This window comes from Suncus etruscus, chromosome 6 (assembly GCF_024139225.1).
Source record: "Suncus etruscus isolate mSunEtr1 chromosome 6, mSunEtr1.pri.cur, whole genome shotgun sequence".
In the NCBI taxonomy this organism is placed as follows: Eukaryota; Metazoa; Chordata; class Mammalia; order Eulipotyphla; family Soricidae; genus Suncus; species Suncus etruscus.
The window spans coordinates 89,051,653-89,079,582 of NC_064853.1; the positions used below are offsets into that span (position 1 = coordinate 89,051,653).

Here is a 27,930-nt window from a genome sequence, read left to right on the forward strand (position 1 = left end):
GACGTCACATCCGCAGGGACCCGGATGCAGAAACCAGAAGCGATCTTTTTTGCCCTTACTCAACATGGCTTCCTTCAGCCTTTGTCCCATTGGTAAATGAGCTCTCTCGGCTTCCGTTACTTCCTCGCCCTTACCCCCCCGCCCCCTTCCCCTTCGACTGCCCTTAGTAGCCATGGCGGCCATGAGTTTATTGCAGCGGGCTTCGGTCACTGCGGTGACCGCTCTGTCAGGCCTTCGTAGTCGACTTGGATGTGGGGTTTTCCTCACCCGGAGCGTCCCCAAGGCTATAGGTGAGTGCTGGCTTTTGGAGGGATCGTACGTAGGAAATATGGGGGTGAGGAGTAGAGAACTAGTCTCTGGTTGACCTTGATGGAATCTTCAGCAGCCGGCAGAAATTGACTGTGGGGGCATGAGCGGACCAGATGGAGCTTGGGCTTTGGAAGAAGAATTGGGGATTTTTCCCCAAGTGCCTTGACTTGACGGCTTTGAAATGTGTTAATTGGCCTTCATTTCAATATCAAGGTGGCTTGCAAATGAAGGTGAAGATAGAAGGCAGAATGGAGAGACCCTTATGTCTTCCAGGCACCAGATTCTTTATATGCTCCCCTGCTCTCTGATTCCTGTCTCATCCAAGAAGTCGGGTTTGCTTCAGAGTAATGAAATCGGTGGAGAGGCACCGGGATAGCCAAGTACATATTTTGGGGGCCTCCCAAGAAAATATTAATATTTTCATATTTTTCAAGACACAGACAATAATATTAATGGATATAACACTTGCCATTTTATGGGATAATGACTGTATGGCCTGGATATTCGTTTAATATCACAGCTCTAGGAAAATTATTAATGTTGTGGCAGATTATTTTTAGTCTCTTGGAGTCAAGGTTGACTTGTTGGAATAATCCTAAAAGTGTTCGCATAATTATCAAAGCGAAGTAGCAATGCTTTCATTCTCTCAAAGACTGCAGAGGACGGTGAGAGCCTCCACTTTACAAGTGAAGAAACTGATGCCTTTATTGCAAAAACAATTCATTGCTGTGGTTAATTTAACAATAATACTAACGGTATTATGCTAGGCATGTATGCTGCCAGACACTATTTTAAATATTAATTCCCTTATTAAGAATCTTTTGCAAACAATTTGCAGTACAGAGTGTTGGAGAGGTTTACACTAAAATCAAAAAGATTGCATCTATGGCCAAAGATACGGTATGGCAGGTTGGAAGTTTGCTTCACACCTGAGTCAATTCTAGCATCTCATATGACCCTCCAAGCCCACCAGGAGTAATTCCTGAATGCAGAGTCAAGAGTAACTAACGCCTGATTACCTTTATTTTCTGATTATCTTTTTCTGTTTACCATCTTCTCCTAATTTATTATCATGTTATTTCATATGATGAGTTAGTGTACATAGGTATTTCCAGAAGAAACACTCTGGCAAGATTTTTTTCTTTAATAATTTTGTTATTTATGCTTCTGGTTACAGAAATGTTCGTAGTTTAATTTCAGTTTAATATACCATTCCTCATCAGTCTTAATGTTCTCACCACTAATATTCCCATTTGTCTCCCCTGCCCCATCTTTGGGACAGTGTCTCTCTCTCTCTCTCTCTTTCTCTCTCTCTCTCTCTCTCTCTCCCCCATCTTTGGGACAGTGTCTCTCTCTCTTTCTCTCTCTCTCTCTCTCTCTCTCTCTCTCTCTCTCTCCCTCTCTCCCTCTCTCTCTCCCTCTCTCTCTTCCTTCTCTCTCTTCTCTCTCTCTCTTGTTCTCTCTCTCTCTTTCTCTCTCTCCATCCCCCTCCTTTCCTCCCTCCTTCCCCTTGCTCCTTCCAGCTCTCTTTTCTGTGATATCTGGATATTATTAACATAGTTTTTATTTTTTTATATCCCACAGATGAGTATTCTATGTTTACCCCTCTCCCTCTGACTCATTTCACTCAGCATAATAGTCACCATGTCCATCTACATATAGGCAGATTTCATGATTTCATTTTTCCTAACAGTTCCATTGTATTCCATTGTGTAGAGGTTCCATAGTTTCTTTTGTCACTTTTGTCAAGCACCTGTGTTGCTTCCAAATTCTAGCTATTGTAAATAGTGTTGCAAGGAACATAGGAGTGCATGCAGGGAGGCACTTTTTATTGTGTTTTTTGTTCCTAGGGTTTATCCCTAAGAGCGGTATAGCTGGATCATATGGAAACTCAACTTCCAGTTTGAGGAATATCCATATTGTTTTCCAGAAAGGCTGGACTAGATGGCATTTGCACCAGAAGTGAATGAGAGTCTTTTTCTCCCTGCATTCACACCAGCACTGTGATGTGTACCAGTCTCTGGTGTGAGATGACACCTTGTTGTTTTGATTTGCATCTTCCTGATGATTAGTGATGTAGAGCATTTTTCCACATGCTTTTTGGCCATCTGTATATCTTCTTTGAGGAAATGTCTGTTCATTTCTTCTCCTCATTTTTGGATGGGATTGATGTTTTTTCTTGCAATGTTCCATCAGTGCCTTGTATATCTTATATATTAACTTCTTATCTGATTGGTATTGGGTGATAATTTCTTCCATTCCATGGGGAGTCTTTGTATCCTGGTCACTGTTTCCTTTGAAATGCAGAAGTATCTTAGTTTAATATAATCCTATATATTTTTGCTTCCACTTGCTTAGGCAGTGGTGTTTCCACCTTGAAGAGGCTTTTAAATTCAATGTTTTGCCTACTTTATATATATACCTTTTAGTTTCAGGTCTGATTTTGAAGTCTAATCCATTTTGATTTGACCTTTGTGCATGGTTTTAAAGAGAGGTTTGAGTTCATTTTTTACATGTGGCTGACCAGTTGTCCAACACCACTTGTTGAAGAGGCTTTCCTCACTTCACTTTGTGTTTCTTGCCCCTTTATCAAAGACTAATTGTATGTCTGGGGGTTATTATCTGAATATTCAAATCTATTCAATTGATCTGAACGTCTCTCTTTATTCTAGTACTGTGCTGTTTTAATGACTATTGCTCTGTAGTACAATTTAAAGTTGGGGAAAGTGATGCTTCCCATCTTTTATTCCCTAAGGGTTGCTTTAGCTATTTGTGGGCTTTTTTTGTTCCAAATGAATTTCAGGAGTTTGATATACTTCTTTGAAGATGTCATGGTTATTCATAGAGGGATTGCATTAATTCTGTACAAGCTATGGGAATATTGCCATTTTAATTATGTTAATCCTCCCAATCCATGAACAGGGTATATGTCTTCATTTCCTTTTATTTCTTTTATTTCCTTTTATTTCTTGAAGCAGTGTTTTGTAGTTTTCTTTGTTTAGGTCCTTCACCTCTTTAGTTGACTCTAAGATATTTGAGTTTCTGTGGTACTGTTGTGAATGGGATTATTTTTTTTATGTCTATTTCTTTTCTGTCATTATTTGTATATAAGAAGCCTTTGCTATGCAAATCTATGTTTCTAAAAGCTTTTTGATTGAATCTAAGATTTTCTAAATACAGTATCATGTCATCTGCAAAAAGTAAGAGCTTGACTTCTTTCTTTCCTATCTGGATGCTCTTGATATTTTTCCCTTGCTTCGTTGCTGTGGCAAGTACTTCTAGAAGTGGTGAGAGGGGACAGCCTTGTCTTGTGCCAGATTTTAGAGGAAATGCATTCATTTCCACCATTGAGTATAATATGTGCCATGGGCTTGTGGTAAATGGCCTCGACTATATTGAGAAAAGTTCCTCCATCCCATGTTGAGAGTTTTTATCATGATTGGGTGTTGGACATTATCATGCTTCCTCTGCATCTTTTGATCTGATCATGTGGTTTTTATTTTGCCTTTTATTGATAAGATGTATTATGTTGATTGACTTGTGTTAATAAGCCATCCTTGCATCTCTGGAATGAATCTTACTTGGACATGGTGTATTATCTTCTTAATGACATGTTGGATCCTATTTGCTAGAATTTTGTTGAGTATCTTTGCATCTATGTCCATCAAGGTTATTTATTTTATAGTTCTTTTTTTTTTTTTTTTTTTTTTTTTTGTGGCATCTCCTGTTTTTTGTATCAGGGTAATGTTAGCTTTGTAAAACCTATTTGGGACTGCTTCTGTTTCTTTAATTTCCTGGAAGAGTTTGAAAAGGGTTGGCAGTAGGTATTCTAAAAAGTCTAAAAGAATTCACTAGTGAATCCATCTGGGCCTGGGCTTTTTTGGGGGAAGACTTTTGATTACCATTTTAATTTCCTCAATAGTCATAGGTCTGCTCAGATATCCCAGTTCATCTTGGTTCAAACTTGAGAGGTTATAGAGTCCAAGAATGTACCCATTCTTCCAGGTTCTCTTGTTTTGTAGCATAGAATTTCTCAAAATAATCTCCGATTGCCCTTTGAATTTCTGTAGAATTTGTAGTAACCTCCCCCTTTTCATTTTTAATTTGGTTTTTAAGTTTCTCTTCCTTAGTGAGTTTTGCTAATGGTTTGTGGATCTTATTTTTTTTCAAAGAACCAATTATTGCATTAATTGAACTTTTAGATTTCCAATTCATTAATTTCTACTCCAAACTATTATTTCCTTTCATCTGGTTATTTTTGTTCATTTTGTTGATTACTTTACAATTTTATAAATTGTGTCATTAAATTACATATGTAGGACCCTTCTTCCTTTCTGATACATACCTGTGAAGCTATAAATTTTTCTTAGTACTGCTTTTTCTGTGTCCCACAAATCCTGATAATTTGTTCCTTTGTTCTGTTTTGTTTCCAGGAATCTTTTGGTTTCCTCTTTGATTTTTGTCTCTGACTCACTGGTTGTTCACTACTAAGCAGTTAAATTTTCAGGTGTTAAGGCTTTTTTTTTGTTTTTTGTTTTTTGTTTGTTTTTTTTTTTTTTTGTAATTTACTTCTAATTTCAGTGCATCATGATCTGAGAAGGTAGATGTACAATTTTTTTTTCTTTTTTTTTTTTTGGTTTTTGAGTCGCACTTGGCAGCGCTCAGGGGTTACTCCTGGCTCTATGCTCAGATATCGCTCCTGGCAAGCTTGGGGAACCATATAGGATGCCGGGATTCAAAACACCATCCTTCTGCATGCAAGGCACATGCCCTACCTTCGTGCTATCTCTCTGGCCCAGATTGTACAATTTCTATCCTCTTGATTTTATGGAGATATGTTTTATAGGCCAGCATGTGGTCTTTCTTGGAGAATGACCATGTGCCTTGGAGAAGATGTGTATCCAGTTTTCTGGGGAATGGAGAGCCTGTACATAATATCTAAGCCACTCTTTCATTTCTCCCTTCAGAGCCAGTATATTCTTTTTTTTTTTTTTTTTTTTTTTGGTTTTTGGGCCACACCCGGTGGTGCTCAGGGGTTATCCTGGCTGTCTGCTCAGAAATAGCTCCTGGCAGGCCCGGACACCGGGATTTGAACCACCTACCTTTGGTCCTGGATCGGCTGCTTGCAAGGCAAACGCCGCGGTGCTATCTCTCCGGGCCCGGAGCCAGTATATTCTTATTGGGTGTTAGCCTGATTGATCTATTGGGGATGATAGGGTGTTATTGAAGTCTTCCATCATTATGGTGTTGCTAATGATGTCTTCCTTCAAGTCTATCAGTGATTGTTTTAAATGTTTTGCAAGCCCCTCATTGGGTACATATATGTTCAGGAGTGTGATTTCTTCCTGTTGTATATATCCCTTGATAATTAGAAATGTCCATTTCTGTCCCTTATAACCTGTTAAGTCTAAATTTTGTGTCAATTGATAGTTTGGCCACCCAGCCTTTTGAAGAGTTGTTTGCGTGAATTATTGTCCTTTAACCTTTGACTTTGAGTCTGTTTGCTTTAACTATTTAGATGTGTTTCTTGTAGGCAGCAGAATGTTAGATTCAACTTTTTGATTCATTTTGCCACTCTGTCTCTTTTAACTGGTGCATTTAATCCATTGACATTGAGAGATGATTGTCATGGAATTTAATGCCATCATTTTTATGAATGTGGTGTGTCTCTTGGGTTTGTCTTGTCTTTAAGTATACCTCTTTCAGTTCATCTTTTAAGCCTACTCTTGAGTCATTAAAGTTCTTGAGCTGATGTTTACCTGTGAAGCTATATATTCTTCCTTCTAACCTGAGTCTGGCTGGGTGAAGTATTCTAGGTGAAGCATTCATTTTGTTGAGTTTTGTCATTATATCTCACCATTGCCTTCAGTCTTGGAGGGTTCCTTGTAACAAATCAACTGTAAATCATAAGAATGCTCCTTTAAATGTATTTTCCTTTTTGATCTCGCTGCCTTCAGTATTCTATCCCTATTTGATCTCGCTGCCTTCAGTATTCTATCCCTATCTATGATATTATTGTGACTAGGATGTGTTTTGGGGTGCTTTTCTTTGGATCTTTTTCAGCTGATATGTGGTTGAAGAAGTGAGAAGAAAATGGATCTAGAACTGATGATGTAGAATTAGTAGAGGCATGGACAAGGGAAGGAATAATATTTTTCAATTGCAGTTACAAGAAAAGTAAAGAATATGTTTTATGCTTTGTCTGAATTGGGGTTCTTAGATTAAATAGGTATTAAGAAAGAAGAGGCAAACAAAAAATTGGAACCAGTTTTAGAGATCAGGAGAACTGAATGTAAAGCCGAGTTGTAGATGCTTTTGGATATTGGATGGCTTTTAGGGGGTGCTGATTACTTTAACAAGTGAAGTTAAGAGAACACAGAAGGAAATGGAGAGTTTGAATCTATTTAAACTCTGACAACTGGAGATGACTGTGATTCTTAGCTTGGGCAAATGGTGGTTCCATTTACTGAGAATAGTCTGAGAATAAGGGAAAGAAAATAACACTTTGGGGAGGGGGTTTCCCACACCTGGCAGCACTAAAGGATTACTCCTAGTTCTGTGCTCAGAAATTGCTCCAGAAAGGCTATGGAAACTATATGGGATGCCGGAGATCAAACCTGAGTCTGTCCCAGGTTGGCTGTGTGCAAGACAAATACCTACCACTGTGCTATCTCTCCGGCCCCCAAAAAACATTTTTTTGTTTGTTTGTTTTTGGGTCATACCTGGCAGCGTTCAGGGGTTACTCCTGGCTCCATGCTCAGAAATCACTCCTGGCAGGCTCGGGGGACCATATGGGATGCCGGGATTTGAACCAATGACCTTCTGCATGAAAGGCAAACACCTTACCTCCGTGCTATCTCTCCGGCCCCCCAAACACATTTTTTAAATTTTATTTGGTGGTGGTGGTGGGGTTTACGCTCTGGCTGTCCACTAAGAAATCACTCCTGGCTTGGGGAACCATATGGGACACTGGGGGATCGAACCACACTTCGTCCTAGGTCAGCCGCATACAAGGCAAATGTCCTACCACTGGCCCCACCAAAAGCTTTTCTGAACTTACATACTGTGCTTTTTTTTTTAATTTGGTTATTTTTTATTTTCCTTTCTTCTTCATTATTAATGGGTAACTACTTGAAAAATTTCAGGCTTTAGACAGAGTTAGGAAATGCATATTTTGATGCCAGGAGGGTCTGAATTCTAACAATTCAAGTAGTCACTATTTTGTACTCAGTCTTTGCACTCAGTTTTTTTATTGTTGTTGGTTTTTTTGTTGGTTTTGTTTTGCTTTTTGGGCCACACCCTGTGATGCTCAAAGGTTACTCCTGCCTATGCGCTCAGAAATCGCTCCTGGCTCGGGCCCACATGGAATGCTGGGGGTCGACCCAAGGTCAGTCCTGGATCATCAGCATGCAAGGCAAATGCCCTACTGCTGTGCTATTGCTCTGGCCCTTGCCCTTGTAGGTTTTTTAAATATTGTAAGCAGATAGCCCTGGTATTTCAAAAATATGTTATTAAGGCTCAGAATATTTCAAGAGTGTGTGTGTATATATATATATATATACACATATATATATGTAAAGTAGGCATATATAAAGTATAATGAAATATACTTTAGAACAAAAATAGTAACAGTTTATATCACACTTAATGACTTCAATCATTGGTGTTTAACAGTAGGGTAATCCTTTATGTAAAAAGAAGTAAGCAGTTCACATTACTCTTATAATATTGCTATATTGCAACTAGACCATACTTTCTTCCACAGGTTTTTTTTTTGTGTGTGTGTGTGTGTGTGTGTATCATAAAGTAGATTTTCATATTATAAGTAGACTTTTTTTTCTTTTTTGGGCCACACCCTGTGATGCTCAGAGGTTACTGCCAGGGATCAAACCCAGGTTCATCCTGGGTCAGCCTCGTGCGAGGCAAACGCCCTACCACGGTGATATCGCTCTGGCTCCAGGATTTTCTTTATATTTGTATTGGCCTACAAATGAGCCAAGATTTCCTCATCAGCTTCTGGGGTCTTGCCAACACTGTGTTTCTTACATAAAGAACCATACCTTTACACCAAACTGCTTCATCTAGCTTTTCATCGTTGGATACCTCTTTCAAAGAAAATTGAACACCCAAATCTATCAGTTCAATTTATAGTTGTGTGGACTCCAATTTCGTGATACCAGTTGCAGGAGGTATGCTCAATAGGTAAGGGGAAAGGAAATGAAAGCAAATTGGGGGTTGCAGAGGCTGGGTGAGAATTAAAAACTAACTGGTATCCTAAGGAGCTAGAAATATTCTTATTTTATTTTATTTTTGTTTTTTTGGCCACACCCTGTGACACTCAGGGATTACTCCTGCTATGCATTCAGAAATCGCTCCTGGCTCTGGAGACCATATGGGCCACTGGGGGCTCTGGCCCGAGAAATATTCTACAGATAAAGCATTGTCAGTATTGCATATCATACCAGGGAGCATACCACTCACAATAAAAAAACAAGTTTATTAGGACCAGATAGATAGCACAGTGGTAGGGCATTTGCCTTGCATGCAGCTGACCCAGGATGGATGGTGGTTCGAATCCCTGTATCCCATATGGTCTCCTGTGCCTGCCAGGAGCAATTTCTGAGCACATAGCCAGGAGTAACCCCTGAGTGCTGCCAGGTGTTGCCCAAAAACCAAAACCAATTAACCAAACAAAAAAATACCAACAAGTTTATTTAAATTAAAAAAATAAGACTAAAATCCTTAAGTGTACACATATAATCATCATAATGAAAAGGATTTTGAAATAGATGCACCCAATACACTTTTTCTCTAGGGAGATTGCATAGCATCTCTATCTCCTCTCATGTCAGGATCTGGGCTTCATCAAATAGCAGGTCTACTGAGACCTCTTCCCCATTGTCTGAGGGGTCTTTAAGGCTGCACATGTTGCAGTTCAAGATCCAGAGCCACTTTGCGGGGTGGCACATCAGCAACAGGCTCAGGAGCCCTTCTGGCTTCTCCATTTGCAACTGACTCATTCAGTGCGAGACACGATGTAGGAGGAATTAGATCTAAATCCAAAGCTGGATATGAGAGACAGGAGAAAAGATCACACATCTTTTCTCCCAAATGCTTTTCTAAGGTCAGATCCCAGGCTGGCATCTGCAGAGTAAGTGAGACCATGGACTACCACCCCATGTCTTTCCCACTTTACTTTCCCAGTAGGGGTCTGAAGGTTAGTCTTGATCCACTAGAACACCAGTTCCTGGGACAATCTGGTTGTGGCCTTCCTCTTCTTTCTGTCCATATACTCAGAAACATTATAAAGGCTTTCTCACCTTTATTTTTGAATCCTCTGAATCTTGGGCCCAATGTATTATCAATGGGTTATAGAGTGGGTAGATTGTCACTTGTGAATATTCTTCATCATCACTCCTGTCGCTTAGTTCCTCAACCATAACTGTGTTACACCATTGAACGGTTTCCTCAGTGCTGGGCAATGCCACACTAACATTCGAAGTGAGATAGTGTGTGTCTTCAATGAAGTACTTCTCTTCTTTATCTCTATAGCGCTGATGAGACAAGACCAACAGAAGGTCAGTACACTGTTTTCACTACTGCTCGGTCCCTTTGACTGAATCCCAGGTCCATCCCCTGTAGACCTGGACTGGGGTTCCATGAATGTGTATGACACACTTTAATATTAAGTTAAATCTTAACTCAAAGGACACCATTTAGTATTCCCTGATTCAGATATAAGCCTGGGCTAGGGTGGGACATTGACTCCTCTAACTGTCAAAGGTAGGCCCTTTCCACATGAATATATACATATAGAACCACAAAACTTACAGACACACACACAAATGCATACTTGTGGAGGTATTGGTGTTTTGACCTGCCTATGTTGCTTTGTCTTAACCTTGATGACTTCTTGATGGGCGAGGGTGGCAGATCTGAAATAACTGCTACCACAGTGAATTAGTCTTCTCACTATTCCTCCCTTATGGCTTTTTCGGCCACGACTGGGTGTTCGAGGGAAACAGCAAAACATGCTGCTTCTCTGCTTCACCAACAGCTCAACTAACTGCCGTTTAACAGTTCCTAGTGACCAGGGTTCCAAGTTCTATGACCTTATCATGTGAGGTCACTTCCTGGTCCTCAGACCTGGATTTCCTCCTCATCATAACCTCTTCATAATCCCTCTGTATGGATACTTCTCACCTTGTTTTCCTGTTTCCTATTTATACACAGTTACCCCTTCATAGTCAACTCACATCCCTGGAGAGAGAAGGATGAAATCATCTCTTAAGGATGTCATAACTCTGAGATAGATACAAATGAATTTATGAAACGGTTCTATAATTTTTTGAGGATAAACTCTTCTGTGTATGAGCTGTCGAAGATATAAAGATAGTGTCTCAACTATCATTTCTAGAAGCATATACAAAGCAAAAATAGAGTAGTCTATTTAGTTACTTAGAAAAACCACTTTCGATTACAGACCATTATACAGATTATACAGACCATTCTGTAATGAATTTGATGCCCACTGAGATTCTTGCTATTCTGATCATATATTACAATAATAAATAGTTGTGTTTTTTTTTAAAGTAAGTGTTATATTCAAACACCCAAATTCATTTTTTTTCTTTTTGTCAATTGCAATGTTTTTGTTGTGATCACATGCTGTCTGAGGAGGTCCAAAATATCATGATAACAATCTCTCTTAATGTCAACAGACATAAATGCACCAAGTGATTTGAGACAGAAAGGCAAAATGAATCAGAAAACTGAATCCAGCATTCTGCTGTCTGCAAGAAACACATTTGAATAGTCAGTGCAAACACAGTCTCAGAGTCAAAGATTGAAAGACAATTTTTAAAGCCAATAACCACCCAAAATATTATATGCAGGTGCCAAAGGACAGTGCAGTGAATAGGGTACTTGTCTTGCACTTTACTACTTTGTTACTTTACCTTGTACTTTATACGTACACTCACAAAACCATAAGCATTGTGTAAGTCTCAGATATTGCATATGATCCCCTGAGCCCAGAGGCAGGAGTAAACCTGGAGCAAAGCTGGGTATAGCTTCCCACGCCCTCTCCTCAGCACATACTACTTGAGGATACTGAGTCTGAGTCTAGGCGAATATTTGTTCTGACAGGAATACAAACGTAGGTTTTCAGTGGGTAATTTGTGTAGATACCTAAATAAGTGAATAATTCATGTTGAGAAGCAAGATAAAATATTTTTCCCATTGTCCTGTTGTTGTCTAACAAGTGCTAGAAGCAGATAATGCCATGTCTGATTTCTAATCATTTGTCAAATAAAGTTACCTAGAAAATGAAAGGAAAGTAACTAGAAAACTATTCAGTGACCTTGGTAGTTACTTTTGGGTTTCTAGAGTGAGTAGTAGTTCCAGTCTCAAAGAGGGTGCTAAGCATTTGCCTAGCTAAGACCAGTTGTTTAGGGGCCGGAGAGATAGCATGGAGGGAAGGCATTTGCCTTGCAAGCAGAAGGATGGTTCAAATCCCAGCATCCCATAAGGTCTCCTGAGCCTTCGAGGAGCGATTTCTGAGCATAGAGCCAGGAGGAATCCCTGAGCATTGCCGGGTATGTGACCCAAAAGCCCCCCCCCCCCCAAAAAAAGACCAGTTGTTCAATATATTCTATCTCATCAAATCCTCACAGATACATGTTTATTTGACTTTGTATTTTTTCAAATTAGGTAACAGCCTAATTAGTTTATTTCCATGCCCACACCGTAAGTTTGAACAAAATGTTTAGAATTATAATCAAGAAGGGTATGCTGCAGGTTTAAAAAGTCACGAATTATAAAGAATTACGGCTTGCTGCAAGATTGTGAAAATGTAAATTAAATATTTACAGCTCTTAAGGCTTTCTGTATGTCTTCTTGCAGACCCACTGTGAGCTTAACAACAAATATCTCGTTTGTTTCAACTATCAGCTCACTTTAAATGACTAAATCACTTTTTCAAGAATAGAATTGTACCTTTCTGTGACCTTGCTAAAAAAATCTTTCTTAGAATTATAAACATAATTCATTTCATATTTGTGATCTTTTCAAAGTCAAAATAAAAGCAACCCGGCAACAGGGAGGTTAGAAGGTAAAATGTTCTCATTTTATGACTTTTTTGGGGAGCACACCCGGTGACGCTCAGGGGTTAACTACTCCTGGCTATCCGCTTAGAAATCGCTTCTGGCAATTCTGCAATTCTGTGCAAGGCAAACGCCCTACTGCTCGTGCCACTGCTTCGACCCCTAAGTAGATTTTCATATCTACTAATACTGTCATTTAAAATCAGTGTTCCCCAAAAGCACTAAGTTAAATACTAATTATTTTCTCTCTATGTTGGGGATCTAGCCTAAGGCCTCATGCATATGAAATGTGTATTCTGCCAAAAGCCATAACCCCAACCTTATGTCTTTCTTTGTATGAAGTATGCGTGTATTTGTCTGTCTCATCTGTCTGTTTGAAAAGAAAAGTTGAATGTATGCTGGCTCTTCTAAATAGATTTACTTTCAGGAACTAAGGAAAGCTCCTCTGTCAGCAATTAATTTACTCAAGAAGTGCAAATTAATTTAGTAATACAGAGTACCTCATGTGATACACAAGAAAAGTAGACACTAGAAATACAGTCCTGAGTAAGATAGTCCCTGATGGCTCTAATACAATAATTAGGTTTAGTGCTCACTGTTTTACAGGGAATAGCCAAATGGAGGGCAACTTGGGATAGGGTAGTTAGAATAGCTAACTTTGAGGGGGTAACAGCCCTGAAAGTGGAAGCTGCCGATACAAAGAGCCTACAAAAAAGTTTCTGAACAAAGGGGAAAGTGAAAATACCTGAAGGCAGAAAGATTTATTTATTTACTTATTAAAAGTAGAAGAAAACCGTTGAAGAATGCCTTTTTATTCTGAGACCATAAATTTAGATTCTTTGAGAGAATGAACTTAATAAATCCTTAAATTACCCAACTCCTGCTTCGGCTTCAAGCGTTATTATTTTTTGTTCGCTTGTTTTTTGGGGGTCCACACCTAGTGGTGCTCAGGAGTTAACTCCTGGTTCTGCTCTCAGAAATTACTCCTGGCAAAATTGAGGGACCATATTGGATTATGGAGATTGAACCTACATCGGCTGTGTGTGGGGCAAATGCCCTACCCATTAGTTCCACAAGAGTGATTTCTAAGAGCAGAACCAGGAGTAAGCCTTGAGTGCAGCCAGATATGAAAATAAGAAATATAAAAGGTTACCTATATACTCGAGTATAAGCTGAAAAACCCGAACTTGGCTTATACTCAGGTCATACAGGTTATTTGCTGAATCAAATGCAGGTAGTCTCTATTCGTCTTCTGCTGTCTGCTGGAGGGGGCGGTGCTTCAGCTTAGTCCACAAATCACAGCTGAGCTGAAGAGGTTGGTAGCTGAACTGAACTGAACTGTATGCCACTGAATTGTCTCACAGTATTCAGTGGCACATTTAATTAAGTGAAAAACCCATTTAAGGCAATAAAGTCGTGTAAATTAATGTTTATAAATCCTGAATCCTTATAATCAGGGGTTTTGGAGTATAAGGATTCAGAATTTTTAAGCATTTATTTACAATGCTTTACTGACTTAAATGGTATGTTTATTCACTTTATTTAAGTTGCCATTGAATCTATTCATTAATATGGTATGTTAGTGATATGCAGTATATCAAACAATCATATATTATTTTATTTATTTATTGGTTTTTGGGTCATACCTGGCAGCGCTCAGAGCTTACTCCTGGCTCTATGCTCAGAAATCGCTCCTGGCAGTCTTGGGACCATATGGGATGCCGGGATTTGAACCACTGACCTGCATGAAAGTCAAACGCCTTACCTCCATGCTATCTCTCCGGCCCCACAATCATATATCATAAATGTAATTATGTACTTATTTATGTATTGATTCCTCAATTATTGTAATTGTTGTGTTGGGTATATATATTTATTTTATTTTATTTTTTTTTTGGGGGGGGGGTCACACCTGGTGGTGCTCAGAGGTTACTCCTGGTTCTATGCTCAGAAATCACTCCTGGCAGGCTCGGGAGATCATATGGGATGCCAGGATTTGAACCATCATCCTTCTGCACACAAGGCAAATGCCTTATGTCCATGCTCTCTCTCCAGCCCCTATATTTTTATTTTTGAACTTTACCAGTAGCTGCTGCATTTTCTACCTTGGCTTATACTCAAGTCACTAAGTTTTCCCAGTGTTTAGAGTAAAATTGGGGAGGGTGTCGGCTTATACTCGAATATCTATGTTAATTAAAAATACCAGAATTCAGGGAAGATTTTTTTTTTTGGAAGATTTCTTAAAAGTTTAAGAAGCCTTAGTATTGAGCAGTTATAAATTTCTGTTTAAATTCTGGTTTAAATGGGGCTGGTGCAAAAGCATAGCAGTAGGGCGTTTGCCTTGCACACGGCAGATCCAGGACAGACATGGTTTGACCCCAGCATCCCATATGGTCCCTCTAGCCAGGAGCGATTTTTGAGCTCATAGCCAGGAGTAACCCCTGAGCGTCATCGGTGTGGCCCTAAAACAAACAAACAAAAAGAAAACTTTTCAATTCTGGTTTAAATCATCTCTGCTCTTTATATTTAAGAAGCACATAGTTTTATCTTAGTTTTTATTAAGCATGTTATGCATTTTCAATCTGATCATCTGATTTTATTTTAGAATATAACCGTATTCCAAAAAGGTTTACATTAGTGTTAACATATATGCTTTTAGATGCACTAGCATTCTGGGGGATAAAGGAGGGAGATAAGGGATATATGCTTGGGAGCAGGGATGAAGGGAAGACAACCCTGCTGGTGGAAAGGCCCTCATTTATTGTCACCGTGTACCTTAAATATCACTGTGTAAGATTTGCCGTTATATATTCTAATAAATGTCTGTCATTTAAAAAAAAAGAATATAACAGTATTCCCATAAACCATGTATAAAATAGGGTAATTTAATATTTCCAGCTCCTGTTCGACATAGTGGAGGTGACCATGGAAAGAGACTATTTATCATCAAGCCTTCTGGATACTACGATAAACGATTTTTGCGTTTATTGGTAAGTTTTAAAAAATTATACTGTACTCTTTACATATAAATAATATCCCCCCTCCCCAATTTAAAAAACATCCTATAAAATACTTTGCAAATTTGGAGAGCAGAGGGTAAGAGGGTAAACACATCCCACAGTGTTATTGTCTATTTCCAACTCAGTTTTCAGAGGTTGAATCACTCAGGACCAAACAGTGCCAGGATCTAACCTGGGGTCTGGTCAGCAGAGCATGCACTCCAATCTGTTGAGCTGTCTCCCAATTCCTATAAATCATATTTTAGGTCTGATTTGTTACTCTTTTTTTTTTGTTTGTTTGTTTCAAGCACACCCACAAGTGCCCAGGGTTCACTTCTGGCTCTGCTCTCAGAGATCATTCTGAGTGTGCTCAGGGAACTATATGAAATGCTGGGGACTGACCCTGTCAGCCATGCCCAAGACAAGTACCCTACCTTTTATACACCACCACTATGCCTCTTTTTTTTTTTTTTTAAACCAGTGAATCTTTCCTTCTTCCAAAAAAAGTGATTCTGGGATAGGGATGGGACTCAGTGGTCACTTGTCTTCCATGTGTGAAGGAAGCCTTGGATTCATTGTCTTGTAAGCACAGCCAAGTTACCCATCCCCAGCCAACTACTTTTCCCCAAATGATTCATTCTAAATGTGGATAAAAATTCACCCTTACTTTCTGAGATTTTTATGACTTAAAAGTGTCATTTATATTTCTTGCTTTACAAGTAAAAAATAAATACCAATTATAAATCTTTGGAATTTAATTAATTTGGAGATAATTATTTCTATTACTAAAATGTTCTTTAAATTATCAGAAAAATATAAAATGTTGATTTAAATGAGAAACTTTTGTTATTTGGGGGGTATTGTACTTTATTTTTGTTATTTAGGTATGTGAATTTCAATATGAATATATATATTCATGAATATATATAATATTTGTACAATTATATTTTACAATATACCCCTTGAGCAGTTACTTTCCCTTACCCCTGTTATTCAGTGTTTCCTTTTCTAATGTTACCCATACTTCAAATCTAATGGCAAGTTCCTTCTGAAGAATAGTTCTCTTGTTCTTTGTTTCTATTGCTTTTGGGATTTTGTTATTTCCTTACAAAGTATGAGAGACCATTCTTTGACCCTCTCCCTCTGATTGATTTCCATTCAATTGATTCCAGGTTTATCCAATTGCAAAACTTCATCTTTTCTTATTGCTGAGTAGTAGTCCACTTTGTATATGCACGATCATTTCTTTACCCAGTCATCTTTTCTCCAACATTTGGGTTTTTTTTTTTTTTTTTTTTTTTTTTCAGATTTTTCTGGAAGTCAGTATAGTCTTTACTCAAAAAACAAGCAGTTAAGCTTCCATATCACCTTGCAATCCCACTTCTCAGAATATACCCCAAGGGTCCAAAAGTACAATACAAAAAAAGACATCTGGGTCGGAGAGATAGCATGCAGGTAAGGCATTTGCCTTTTATGCAGAATCCCAGCGTCCCATATGGTCCCTCAAGCCTGCCAGGAGCAATTTCTGAGCATGGAGCCAGGAGGAACCCCTGAGCTCTGCCGGATGTGACCCAAAATCAAAAAAAAAAAAAAAAAAGACATCTACAGCATTATTAACAATAGCTGGTTTGTCCTTTCAAGTTTGTGTTTTCCTGAGAAGTTCCTTCTCTCCCCACTCAGGAAGTTTTGTTAAATAAAATCTATCTTCACTTTACAAAAGAAAAGAAGGACAAGAAAATCACATAGTATGGATAGTTTAGAGAGTCAGGAAATGGTTTTTAAGTGTTCAGCATATTTAATACTCAGAAGAACCCCACTTTGGTTTCTTAATAATGTTTCTTCAAAAAATGTCTGTGTGCTGGATGGACATGGAAAGTATTATACTGAGAGAAATGAATCAGGGAGAGGGATAGACACAGAAAGATCACACTCATTTGTGAAATATATTTTTTAAAAGATAACATGATATATCCAGAGACAACAGAGAGGAGGGCCAGGAGTAGGTCCATGATAGGAAGCTTGCCACAAAGGGGGTGAGGGGAATATAGTTAGGGCAGAGAAGGGACCACTGTGACTATGATAGTTGGAAATGTTCCCTCTGGACAAGAAGTGGGTGCTTAAAGGAGGTAAAAATGATATATATGCATGATACTCCTTCAGTTGCAGTATTGCAAACTAGTTTTTAAAATGTGAGAAAAGAAAACGGGGTGGGGGAGAAAAATTGCCACTGGACAGGGTAGGGAGGGAAACTGAGGACATTGGTGGTGGGAAATGTTCACTGGTGGAGGGTGTTGTACACTGTATTACTGAAATTTAATCATGAAAAACTTTGTAACTAGCTCAGGGTAATTCAATTAAAAATATTAAATAAAAAGAGAAAGAAAGAAAGGGAAAGAAAGAAAGAAAGAGAGAGAGAAAGAAAGAGAGAGAGAGAGAAAGAAAGAAAGAGAGAGAGAGAAAGAAAGAAAAAGAAAGAAAGAAAGAAAGAAAGAAAGAAAGAAAGAAAGAAAGAAAGAAAGAAAGAAAGAAAGAAAGAAAGAAAGAAAGAAAGAAAGAAAGAAAGAAAGAAAGAAAGAAAGAAAAAGAAGAGAAAGAAAGGAAGGAAGGAGGGAGGGAGGGAGGGAGGGAGGGAGGGAGGGAGGGAGGGAGGGAGGGAGGGAGGGAGGGAGGGAAGGAAGGAAGGAAGGAAGGAAGGAAGGAAGGAAGGAAGGAAGGAAGGAAGGAAGGAAGGAAGGAAGGAAGGAAGGAAGGAAGGAAGGATGCAGTAGCTGCGCTCAGGGTTTTACTCCTGGTTCTGCGCTCAGAAGTCGCTCCTGGCAGGCTTGGAGAACCATATGACATGCCGGGAATTGAACCAGAGTCCGTTTGGGATTGGTCATGTGCAAAGCAAATACTCTATTGCTGTGCTATTGCTCCGGGCCCAGTAATTCCAAGAATTTTTTTTTTAATAGAAAAATTAACAGGACACCGGCTCTGCCCGGCGGGACCCTCCCCCGACTCCGACGCCGCTTGGCACACCCCCGCTGGGTGGGGGCTGATGGCGGACCCAAAGGGGGACTCGGGCACCCCTAACAAACCTTCCGAACACACCCTCATGGATAGCTAGAGAAGGCCTTCCTCCGTCGAGGGGGCACCACCCCCAAAACCCAGGCGAGTGGTACCCGTCAGGCTTCCCCACAGGGGGAAGGGCACACGAAAGTTGGGGGAGTCTGCGGTAGGGGCCACACCGAGATGCGTGAGCGTCCGCGGCCAGGTCCCTATGTGCCAGGCCCGCTAGGGGAACCCGCCGTCCCCCCGCCACGGCAGCTCGGCTACCGATCCCCGCCGACCCCTCGCGACGACAGGCTCGGGATGCCTTCTTTAAGAGGCCCTGGTCACCCTGAGGGGACCCCGCTGGATGGCACCCACCGCTGTTGCCCAGGCGCCCGTACGCCGCCGTGGGGATGGAGCTATGCTGGCCGCGCATGGGCCGGCCCCGCGCGGGAATTAAATGAGGAAAGCCCAGTCCGCCACGGAAAGCACTGTGCCAGGGAATGAGCTGGAAGCGACCACCGGCTCGGCCTCGGGCACCTGGCGGCCGACCTGGAGCACTCCAGGGGCACCACCGAAGACCGGGTGCAAGTGTGGCAAAGGAGCAACGCGGAGCGGGGGATCGGCTCAGAAGACCACCACCTCTCGAGGGCTTTCTGCTGCGTCCGAGGGACCCCGGCCTCAGAGGAGAAAGCAAGGTCGGGCCGGATTCCGCACCCCTCGCCCACCCTCGACACACCCGGTACGGGAAGAAGCACGCGGCCCGCTGGCAGAGCGAGAAGATAGATGGTCCCATTCGCCGCCGAGGTCCGTCCCTCGTCTGGCACGGCTTAGACATGGCCCAGGAGAGCGCGGCACCACCACATCGATCAGCTTTGGGTGCTAGGAGGAACGACCTGGCACAGAGAGGCAGAGAAAAAAGATTAAAACAACAACAACAACAAAAACCACCAGGAGTAGGCTCGTGCCCTCACTGAGGGGAGGCGGGCAGAAGACAACCTACATCCCCCGGGGGGGAAAGGGTAGTCGAACCCGCCCACCATTCAAGCCAGACCACTGGGCACCGAAAAGAAGAACGCTCCCCCCACCCCATCCCTGAAACCAGCAGGACGGAGGAGCAGGGGAGAGGGCAGCGTGAAGCCGGTCATTTGTCCCATTGGGAAGCCTCAGTCCCTGCGGCGGTGAGGATGCGCCTCGCCTCGCTCTTCTCTGGCCGGGTCGGTGTGTGTCCCCCGGGATGCATGCAAGAGCTGGCGCACAGGGAGGGCCCAGGTGGGCGGCTCAGGCGCGCGAAGCACAGGGACAAGTCTTCAAGACAGGTCCGCCTCCCGCATGCACCGGGGGAAAAGGCAACCATCCCGTTCCCTGCGGTGGAGAGCCTGTCAGCAATCCCAAGGATTTTTGCACCTGCTATTTCACTTGGAGGAAAAGAATTATGTATGTGAATAAATTAAAAATATAAAAGGGAGGTTAAGAGAGATAGCATGGAGGTAGGACGTTTTTGCCTTGCATGCAGAAGGATGTTAATTCGAATCCCGGCATCCCATATGGTCCCCCAAGCCTGCCAGGAGTGATTTCTGATCGTAGAGCCAGGAGGAACCCCTGAGCGCTGCCGAGTGTAACTAAAAACCAAAACAAAAGAAAGGGAGGGAGGGAGGGAGGGAGGGAGGAAGGGAGGGAGGAAGGAAGGAAGGAAGGAAGGAAGGAAGGAAGGAAGGAAGGAAGGAAGGAAGGAAGGAAGGAAATGAAATGAAATGAAATGAAATGAAATGGAGGGGCCGGAGAGATAGCATGGAGGTAAGGCATTTGCCTTGCAGGCAGAAGGACCGTGGTTCGAATTCCGGCATCCCATATGGTCCCCTGAGCCTGCCAGGAGTGATTTCTGAGTGTAGAGCCCGGAGTAACCCCTGAGCGCTGCTGGCTGTGACCCCCCCCCAAAAAAAAAAAGAATTGAGATGGAGATTATTTTTGGTTACCCAAATGGACCAAATTTAACTACAATGATCATTATAAAAGGAGGCAAGAGGTCAATTGAAAGAGGAGATTGATGGAAGGGGTCTTGAGCCTAGAAATGTGGTCAGCCTTTAAAAAGTGGAAAAGGTAAAAATATTCTCTCCATGAGCCTGAAGAAGTACTGTGGAATAAATTTGTACTTTTGACGTTCAGAATTGCAAGATAGTAAATATGTGCTGGATTTTTCTTGGAGGGGAGAGTTTTTTTTTGGGGGGAGGGGCACACCCACTGATGCTCAGGGGTCACGCTTGGTAGTGCTTGGGTGACCATAGGAGATGCCAGGATCAAATCCAGGTCAGCTGCGAACAAGGCAAGTGCTCAGCTGCTATACTGTCTCCAGCCTAGTAAGCATTGTTTTAAGCACAGAAGTAAAACAACAGGTAAAGGAAACAATATATATGGCATGTAGATACAATTATAAGCTTGATATCCAAGAAAAAAAATTTTTATGTTTTTTATCTTAACAGAAATTCTACCTTATGTTGACTGGGGTTCCAGTAGCAATTGGCATAACTCTGGTGAATGTATTCATTGGTAAGTCTTTCACCTTGACCAAACTGGTAAATTAAAAAATCTATGTACATTAATATTTTAATGATTGATATTTGAATGAAATGCTTTTTATTTATTTATTTTTAATTTTTGGTTTTTGGGTCACACCTAGCAGCACTCAGGGGTTACTCCTGGCTCTGAGCTCAGAAATCGCTCCTGGCAGGCTGAAGGAACCATATGGGATGCCGGGATTTGAACCAATGACCTTCTGCATGAAAGGCAAATGCCTTACCTCCATGCTATCTCTCTGGCCCCATGAAATGCTTTTTAAATAATAAAATAAATATAAATATGGGCCTTTAAAAACTTTTATTGAGGTACTTAAAAATATTCTTAGAGTTTTGTTGAGGGGGGCAATGACATCCAGCTATAATCAGGGCATTTAACTCCTTGCCAGGTTGTGGAACCATATGAGATGCTAGATATTGAACTCAGGTCTACCACATGCAAAGCCAATGCCCACTGTGCTATCTCTCTGGTGCTTGAAGTGTTAGGTTTTTTTTAAGTACCTTTTTTTCCTCCAAAACTTTCAGTCACCCAGGTTTTTTTGTTTGTTTTTATTTGTTTTGGGTTTGGGGCCATATCTGGTGATGCTTAGGTGTTACTTAGAAATTGCTCCTGGTTTGGGGGACCACATGGGACACAGAGGGTTAGAACCGCAGTCTATCCTAGGCTAGCATGTTCAAGGCATTACTGCTTGTGCCACCATTCTGGCCCCTCCAGTCACCCAGTTTTATAGAAACCATATACAGGGATTCAGAGAGCCTGAGTTCCCCCTCATTGGTTAAACCAGTTTTCACAAATCTGAATAAAGAAGGGAAGATAGTGAGGTGGCAGATAGGCTGAGGGATTGTAAAATCTTTTTCCCATCCTAAACCTTAAAAAATTGTAATTTAAAAGTAGAATGGAGGGGCTGGAGCGATAGCACAGCAGGTAAGGTGTTTGCCTTGCATGCAGTAGACCTGGGTTTGATCCCCGGCATCCTACATGGTCCTCTGAGCGCTGCTGGGTATGGCCCAGAAACAAACAAACAAACAAAAAACCAAAGAATGGAATTGTGAATGACATAAAATATTACATTTTCAAGCATAAAGTGCTACTAATACCTAGATCTTGAAATATGTGTCAGAAATATCTTTTATTATACTTTGTAATATTCTATAAAAATAAAGTAGGGGCATACCCGTAGACCTTGCTTGTCTCTGCTTATGGACAGGCAGGGGGGACAGTGTATGCAAGAGAAATCTGGAGTTCATGCCAGCTCTTGTCAGCTTAATGGATGGCTGAAAATTGCAGCAGTACTCCTACATTAAAAAATAATAATAATAATAAAGTGGGAAACTTGTATATTGCCTATTGAGTTTTATACTTAGAATAATGCCACCTAAGACTATTAATGTATAATTTTTTTTCAGCCATATTGAAGTGAATTTAAAATTTTAGATCTCTTGGGGCCAGAGAGATGGCACAGTGGTGGGGAGTTTGCTTGCATGTGACTGATCCAGGAGGGACCTGGTTCGATTTCCAGCACCCATATGATCCCGGCCTGCCAGGAGCGATTTCTGAGTGCAGAGCCAGGAGACTCCTGCTTGCTGCGGGTGTGGCCCAACAACCAGTTAATCAATAAATAACTAAAAAATTTTTTTAAATCTCTTCATTGATACAAATAAAAGGCTTATAAAACCACAGCAATATGGGTAGTTTTTTTGGTTTTTTTTTTTTTTTTTTTTTTAATATAAGGAGGCTTGAGAGATTGTATAGTAGGAACTTGGCCTTGTATGCAGCTGACCAAGGTTCAATTCCTGTCATCCCATATGGTTTCCTGTGTACCACTAAGAGTGACTCTTGAGCACTGCTGGGTGTGGCCCCAAAACAAAAACAAACAAATGAACAAAAATTTTAGGGCTGGAAAAATAGTATAGTCTGTAGGTCTCTTGCCTTGTACATGATCAACCCAGGTTTGTATCCTGGTCCTCAAGTATCCCATAGTTCTCAAGCACTGCTGAGTAGGAATAAACAAGAAAAAACAATTTTTTAAATTTGAAACACCATGGTTTTATAATACAAATAATTCAATACCACATCCTTTACCAGAGTACCTACTTTTTTCCACCTTTCAATCTCCCACATATGAGAGAGACTATTCTGTATTTGTCCATCTCCTTTGGCTAACTTTAGTCTGCTTGATACCCACTAGTTAATTCTACATAGTGGCAAATTTTTCTTTTTTTCTTATAAGTGAGTACTCCATAGTGCTACAGGAAACATGAGGGCACAATTTATTTTTAGAATACTTTTTTGGGAGGCCCTTGGGATAGATGCTGAGAAGTGGAAATAATGAGTCATATAAAATCAATACTTGTTTTTTTGAGATGTGTCTATGTTTTCCAAAAGGGCTGAGCCATTTTAACATCCCATCACTAACTGTGGATAAAAAGTTTTTTTTCCCCACATATTCACAAACACTGTTTTTTTTGTGTTTTCTTTACTTTTTTATTTTTTGTGTATGTGCCAGTATCATTGATATGAGATGATATCTAAGGTTGTTTTGATTTGCGTTTCCCTGGTGGTAAGGTGGAGAACATTTTTTCATAAACCTACTGGCAAACTGTTTTTATAAGTTCATTTTTTATTTAAACAGTAGAGAATTAAAATTGAAGTTGAACATCACTACTTTCTCTTCCTAGGTGAAGCTGAATTAGCAGAAATTCCAGAAGGCTATATACCAGAACACTGGGAATATTACAAGGTTGGTTGTTTGTCTTTGGAAATTACCTTCTGATAAGTGTCAAGTCAGTATTCTACTTAACATCTTATTTAAGCCACTTTATATATTTTTACATGCAACTATATTTTTATTGCTTTATACGATTATGGAATTTAAAGGGTTTAACTATGTGTTCTTTTTATATATCAGATATCAACCCTTATTAGATTGAACATGTATAAATATTGTCCCAATTAGTTTTTATTTATGATAATTTTTTTTGTTTTGTGTTTGCTTGTATGCTACATCTGACTATGCCCATGGTTTATACTACTGGCTCTGTGATCACGGATCACTCCTGGCAGAGCTCAGGAGATCATAACATGCCAGGGAATTAACCCAACCTGGTAATTTGCAAATCAAGTGTCTTATCTTCTGTACACGCTCTGGCCCCTTGATAGTTTCTTTAGCTTTTTGGACACTTTAGTCGTGTAGTCCCATTTGTTTTGTTTCTTCTCTTGCTTCACTTACTAAGAAGAGTTTAGTCTCCAGATGCATTTTTAATGCTATGATCCTCCAATATAGCACCTATTTTTTTCTTCTATGTATTTCATGGTTTCGGGTTTAATATCTAAGTCTTTAATACATTTTTAGTTAATTTTTATGCATAGTGTTAAGTAGTGATTCAATTTCAATTTGTTGCATGTAGCTGTGCAGTTTTCCCAGCACCGTTTCTTCATTGTATGAAGTTGGCTTTATTTTTTGCCACAGATAAGATGTCTTCGTTGGATGTATTTATTTGTGGACTCTCAATTCTATTTTATTGATCTATATGCCTCTTTTTATTCCCATATTAGACTGATTTTTAGTGTTTGGGGAGGGCCATACACCTCACCTGTGCTCAGGGATCACTCCTGGTGAGACTGAGTAGACCATATGGAGTTGTCAGGAATCAAATCCAGGTTGGCTGCATGCAGAGCAAGCTCTTTACCTGTTTCACTATTTATCCAGCACCATCTTATTATACTGTTTTTGTCACTATTGCTTTGTAATATGGTTTTTATCGAGGGCATACGGTGTCCCTGTTTGTTTGTTTTTGTCTCAAAATGAACTGTCTTTTGGGTCTTTGGTGGGGCAGGAGGGCATTAGTTTTGCACTCAGCTGATCTGGGTTTGATCTTTGACATATCACATGGTCTTCTGAGCCCACCAAACTCTACGTCTATATCAACAAATCCTGACATGAGAAACTCGGTTTAGTATAGTGGAAAAAAGCAGAGTCTAGGACTCAGATCTGTTTTGAGTCCAAAAGCTACCAGGAGCAATAGTACAGTGGGTAGGGCATTTGCCTTGCATGTGGCCGACTTAGTTTGATCTTACATGCCTTACCCCCAGCCTGCCAAGAGTAATTTCTGAGTGCAGAGCCAGAAATAAAGTCTGAGCACTGCAGGGTGTGGCCCTTCTCCCCAAAGAGCTGCCACTTAGGAACTATAAACTAATTGTTCATCTCTAAAATGGGAACAAGAATAGTACCCACCTAATGAGTTCAAGTTCTTCAGAATATATAAAAAACAGTTATCAATAAGTGTTTGTCACATAAGTCTTGCTCAGATGGTTATTTTATTTATTTAGTTAGTTAGTTAGTTAGTTAGTTAGTTAGTTAGTTAGTTAGTTAGTTAGTTAGTTTTAGGGCCAGATCTGGCCATGCTCAGGAGTTATTCCTGGCTCTGCACTCAGAAATCACTCCCAGCAGGCCTGGGGACCATATGGGATGGCAGGGTTTGAACCCGGTTCGTCCCAGGTTGGTCACATGCAAGGCAAACACCTTACCACTATACTTTTGCTCTGGCCCCATAGATGATTGTTTTAAAAGAATAATCAACTAGAAAGGCAAAGTACTTATGAAAAAAATGTTGGGGCTCTTTGGGGGATGCTTTCCAGCAGTGCCCTGCAGCTCTAGAGGCCCCTCTCAGCAACTCTCAGATCACAGGACTGAAAAAGAACTGCTGGGCCCTGCTTTGAGGATCAAGGTGGCATCAGCTACACTCAAGGCATGCACCATACTTTTCAATACATTCTATCTCTCAACTATTTTTAAAACGATTTTCACATTTTTGTCTTGTAGCATCCAATATCCAGATGGATTGCCCGTACTTTTTGTGATGCTCCTGAAAAGAATTATGAAAGAACATTGGCTATTCTTCAGATTGAAGCTGAAAAGGCTGAATTACGGTAAAAGAAAAATTAATGGGAGGTCGGGAAAGCATGGAAGAAAATTTTTCCATTGATTGTGAAATCAAATTTTAAAAAATGTTGGGACATTTGGGAAATACCTGGTGATGCTCAGGTTACTCCTAGCTCAATAATCAGGGATCATTCTTGGCAATGCTCGGGGAACAATACTCTCACAATTTCTTACTTTCCTAGAAAATTATGTATTAGAAGTATTTTTTTGTTTGTTTGTTTTTTGTTTTGGGTCACACCCGGCAGTGCTCAGGGGTTACTCCTGGCTCTACGCTCAGAAATTGCTTCTGGCAGGCTCAGGAGACCATATGGGATGCCAGGATTAAACGTATTTCTTAAGGGGTTGAGATAATTTAGTGGGTAAAGTACTTGCTTTACATGCGGCTGAGTGGGTTCAATCCCTGTCATCCCTGAGTTGTCTCCTGAGCACTGCTGAGAGAGAACACCAAGCACAAAGCTAGAGTTACCTCAGCACCTGGATATAATATAAAAAAAAAAAACAAACCCAAAACTATTTTTTTTGGGGGGGGCACACCTGTTTTATGCTCAGGAGTTACTCCTGACTAAGCACTCAGAAATTGCCCCTGGCTCGGGGGGACCATATGGGACGCTGGGGGATCGAACCGCAGTCCTTTCTTGGCTAGCGCTTGCAAGGCAGACACCTTACCTCAAGCGCCACCTCACCGGCCCCCAAAACTATTTTTTTAATGTCTGTTCATGTTACCTCTTTCTATTTCTAAATTTGATTGGGGAGATAACTAGAGCAGGGGCACAGGTCCTGCATGCTCAGGGACCTGAATTTGCTCCTTGGGATGATTGCTTCTAGAATACTGCCTGGTGTAGCTTGGGAAGCCCAAGTCCGACCTTTGAGTGGTTCTAGAGGCCTTAAACACTACTGAACCCAAGCAGTGCTGCATTACTGGGCCTGAGCATTGACCTATCCAGCCCAGTTGTCCAAGGGTTGTGTAGTATAATCCCAAGGCCCCTTGAACAATGATTAGGAGGTCCCTCAAAATTAAAACTATAAATTTTTCTATCTGAGCTGCAATGTAGTATTTGTTGTGATGGTGCATACAATATACCCAGTATGGGAGTTTAAGGGCTAGAGTGATGGTATAGCAGATAAGATGTTTGCCTTTCATGTGGCCAATCTGGGCTCTAATCCTGGTACCCCATATGGTCTCCCAGGCCCACTAGTAGTGATCTTGAGCACAGAGCCAGGATTAGAGCCAGGATTAAACCCTGACCACTACTGGGTGTAGCCCCAAACCAAACCAAAACAAAAAGAGGACTGGCTCATTGTATGAAGCTTACCACAAAGAGTGGTGAATTCAGTTAGAGAAATAACTATACTAACAACTTTCATGACAATGGTAGTGAATGAGAGAAATAGAATGTCTGTCTTGAATACAGGCAAAGGGTGGGGGAGGAGGGAGGTGGAGAGAATTGGTTGTGGGGATGTTGTACTGGTGAAGGGGGGTGTTCTTTTTTATATCTGAAACCCAACTACAAACATGTTTGTAATCATGGTGCTTAAATAAATATATTATTTTTTTAAAAGAAGTAAATCAGATATTTTGCTTAAAGGAGCATGTATATCTATCTACATGGATCTGTGGAGAGACGATCACTTTTTATAAAATAAAAGATTCTGGTTATTCTTTTCTGGAGATAATTCATTATGTTTGTAAGTAGAGTATTGAAATCACAGTATTGATGTTCTGTTTGTTCTAGGTTAAAGGAACTAGAAGTACGGAAGTTAATGCGTGAGAGAGGAGATGGCCCCTGGTACCAGTATCCAACCATTGACAAGGCTCTGATCGATCACTCACCAAAAGCTTATCCTGACAACTAATCTTTTATGTCTCAAATAAATTTATATTCTCTTTAGGGGAAAGTATAAATATATTCTTTTGTTGTTGTTCTGAATAAATAATGAGTACAGACCTCTTTCCTTTTGATTTCTTATTGTT

At 40.5% G+C, this 27,930-nt stretch overlaps 1 protein-coding gene and 1 non-coding gene across 2 annotated transcripts; both read left to right on the forward strand.

Moving 5' to 3' along the window:
• The first annotated feature begins 101 nt into the window (after positions 1 to 101).
• Positions 102 to 27,911, forward strand: NDUFB5 (NADH:ubiquinone oxidoreductase subunit B5). Its single transcript, XM_049775901.1, has 6 exons — positions 102 to 290; positions 15,312 to 15,403; positions 20,923 to 20,989; positions 23,695 to 23,756; positions 25,839 to 25,945; positions 27,692 to 27,911. The coding sequence occupies exons 1-6, from the start codon at positions 173 to 175 to the stop codon at positions 27,810 to 27,812; spliced, it is 567 nt and encodes a 188-aa protein (XP_049631858.1). The 5' UTR covers positions 102 to 172; the 3' UTR covers positions 27,813 to 27,911.
• LOC126012506 (small nucleolar RNA SNORA58) lies at positions 22,183 to 22,319 on the forward strand. Its single transcript, XR_007496966.1, has one exon. It is a non-coding gene; the product is annotated as a small nucleolar RNA SNORA58 (small nucleolar RNA).
• Positions 27,912 to 27,930: the final 19 nt, after the last annotated feature.

Bases quoted from the DNA above. Each gene is read 5' to 3' on its own strand.
- NDUFB5 (XM_049775901.1), top strand. From the start codon at position 173: ATGGCGGCCATGAGTTTATTGCAGCGGGCTTCGGTCACTGCGGTGACC. The intron at 20,990-23,694 runs GTAAGTCTTTCA...TTCTCTTCCTAG, and splicing joins TCTGGTGAATGTATTCATTG to GTGAAGCTGAATTAGCAGAA. The intron at 25,946-27,691 runs GTAAAAGAAAAA...TGTTTGTTCTAG, and splicing joins GCTGAAAAGGCTGAATTACG to GTTAAAGGAACTAGAAGTAC.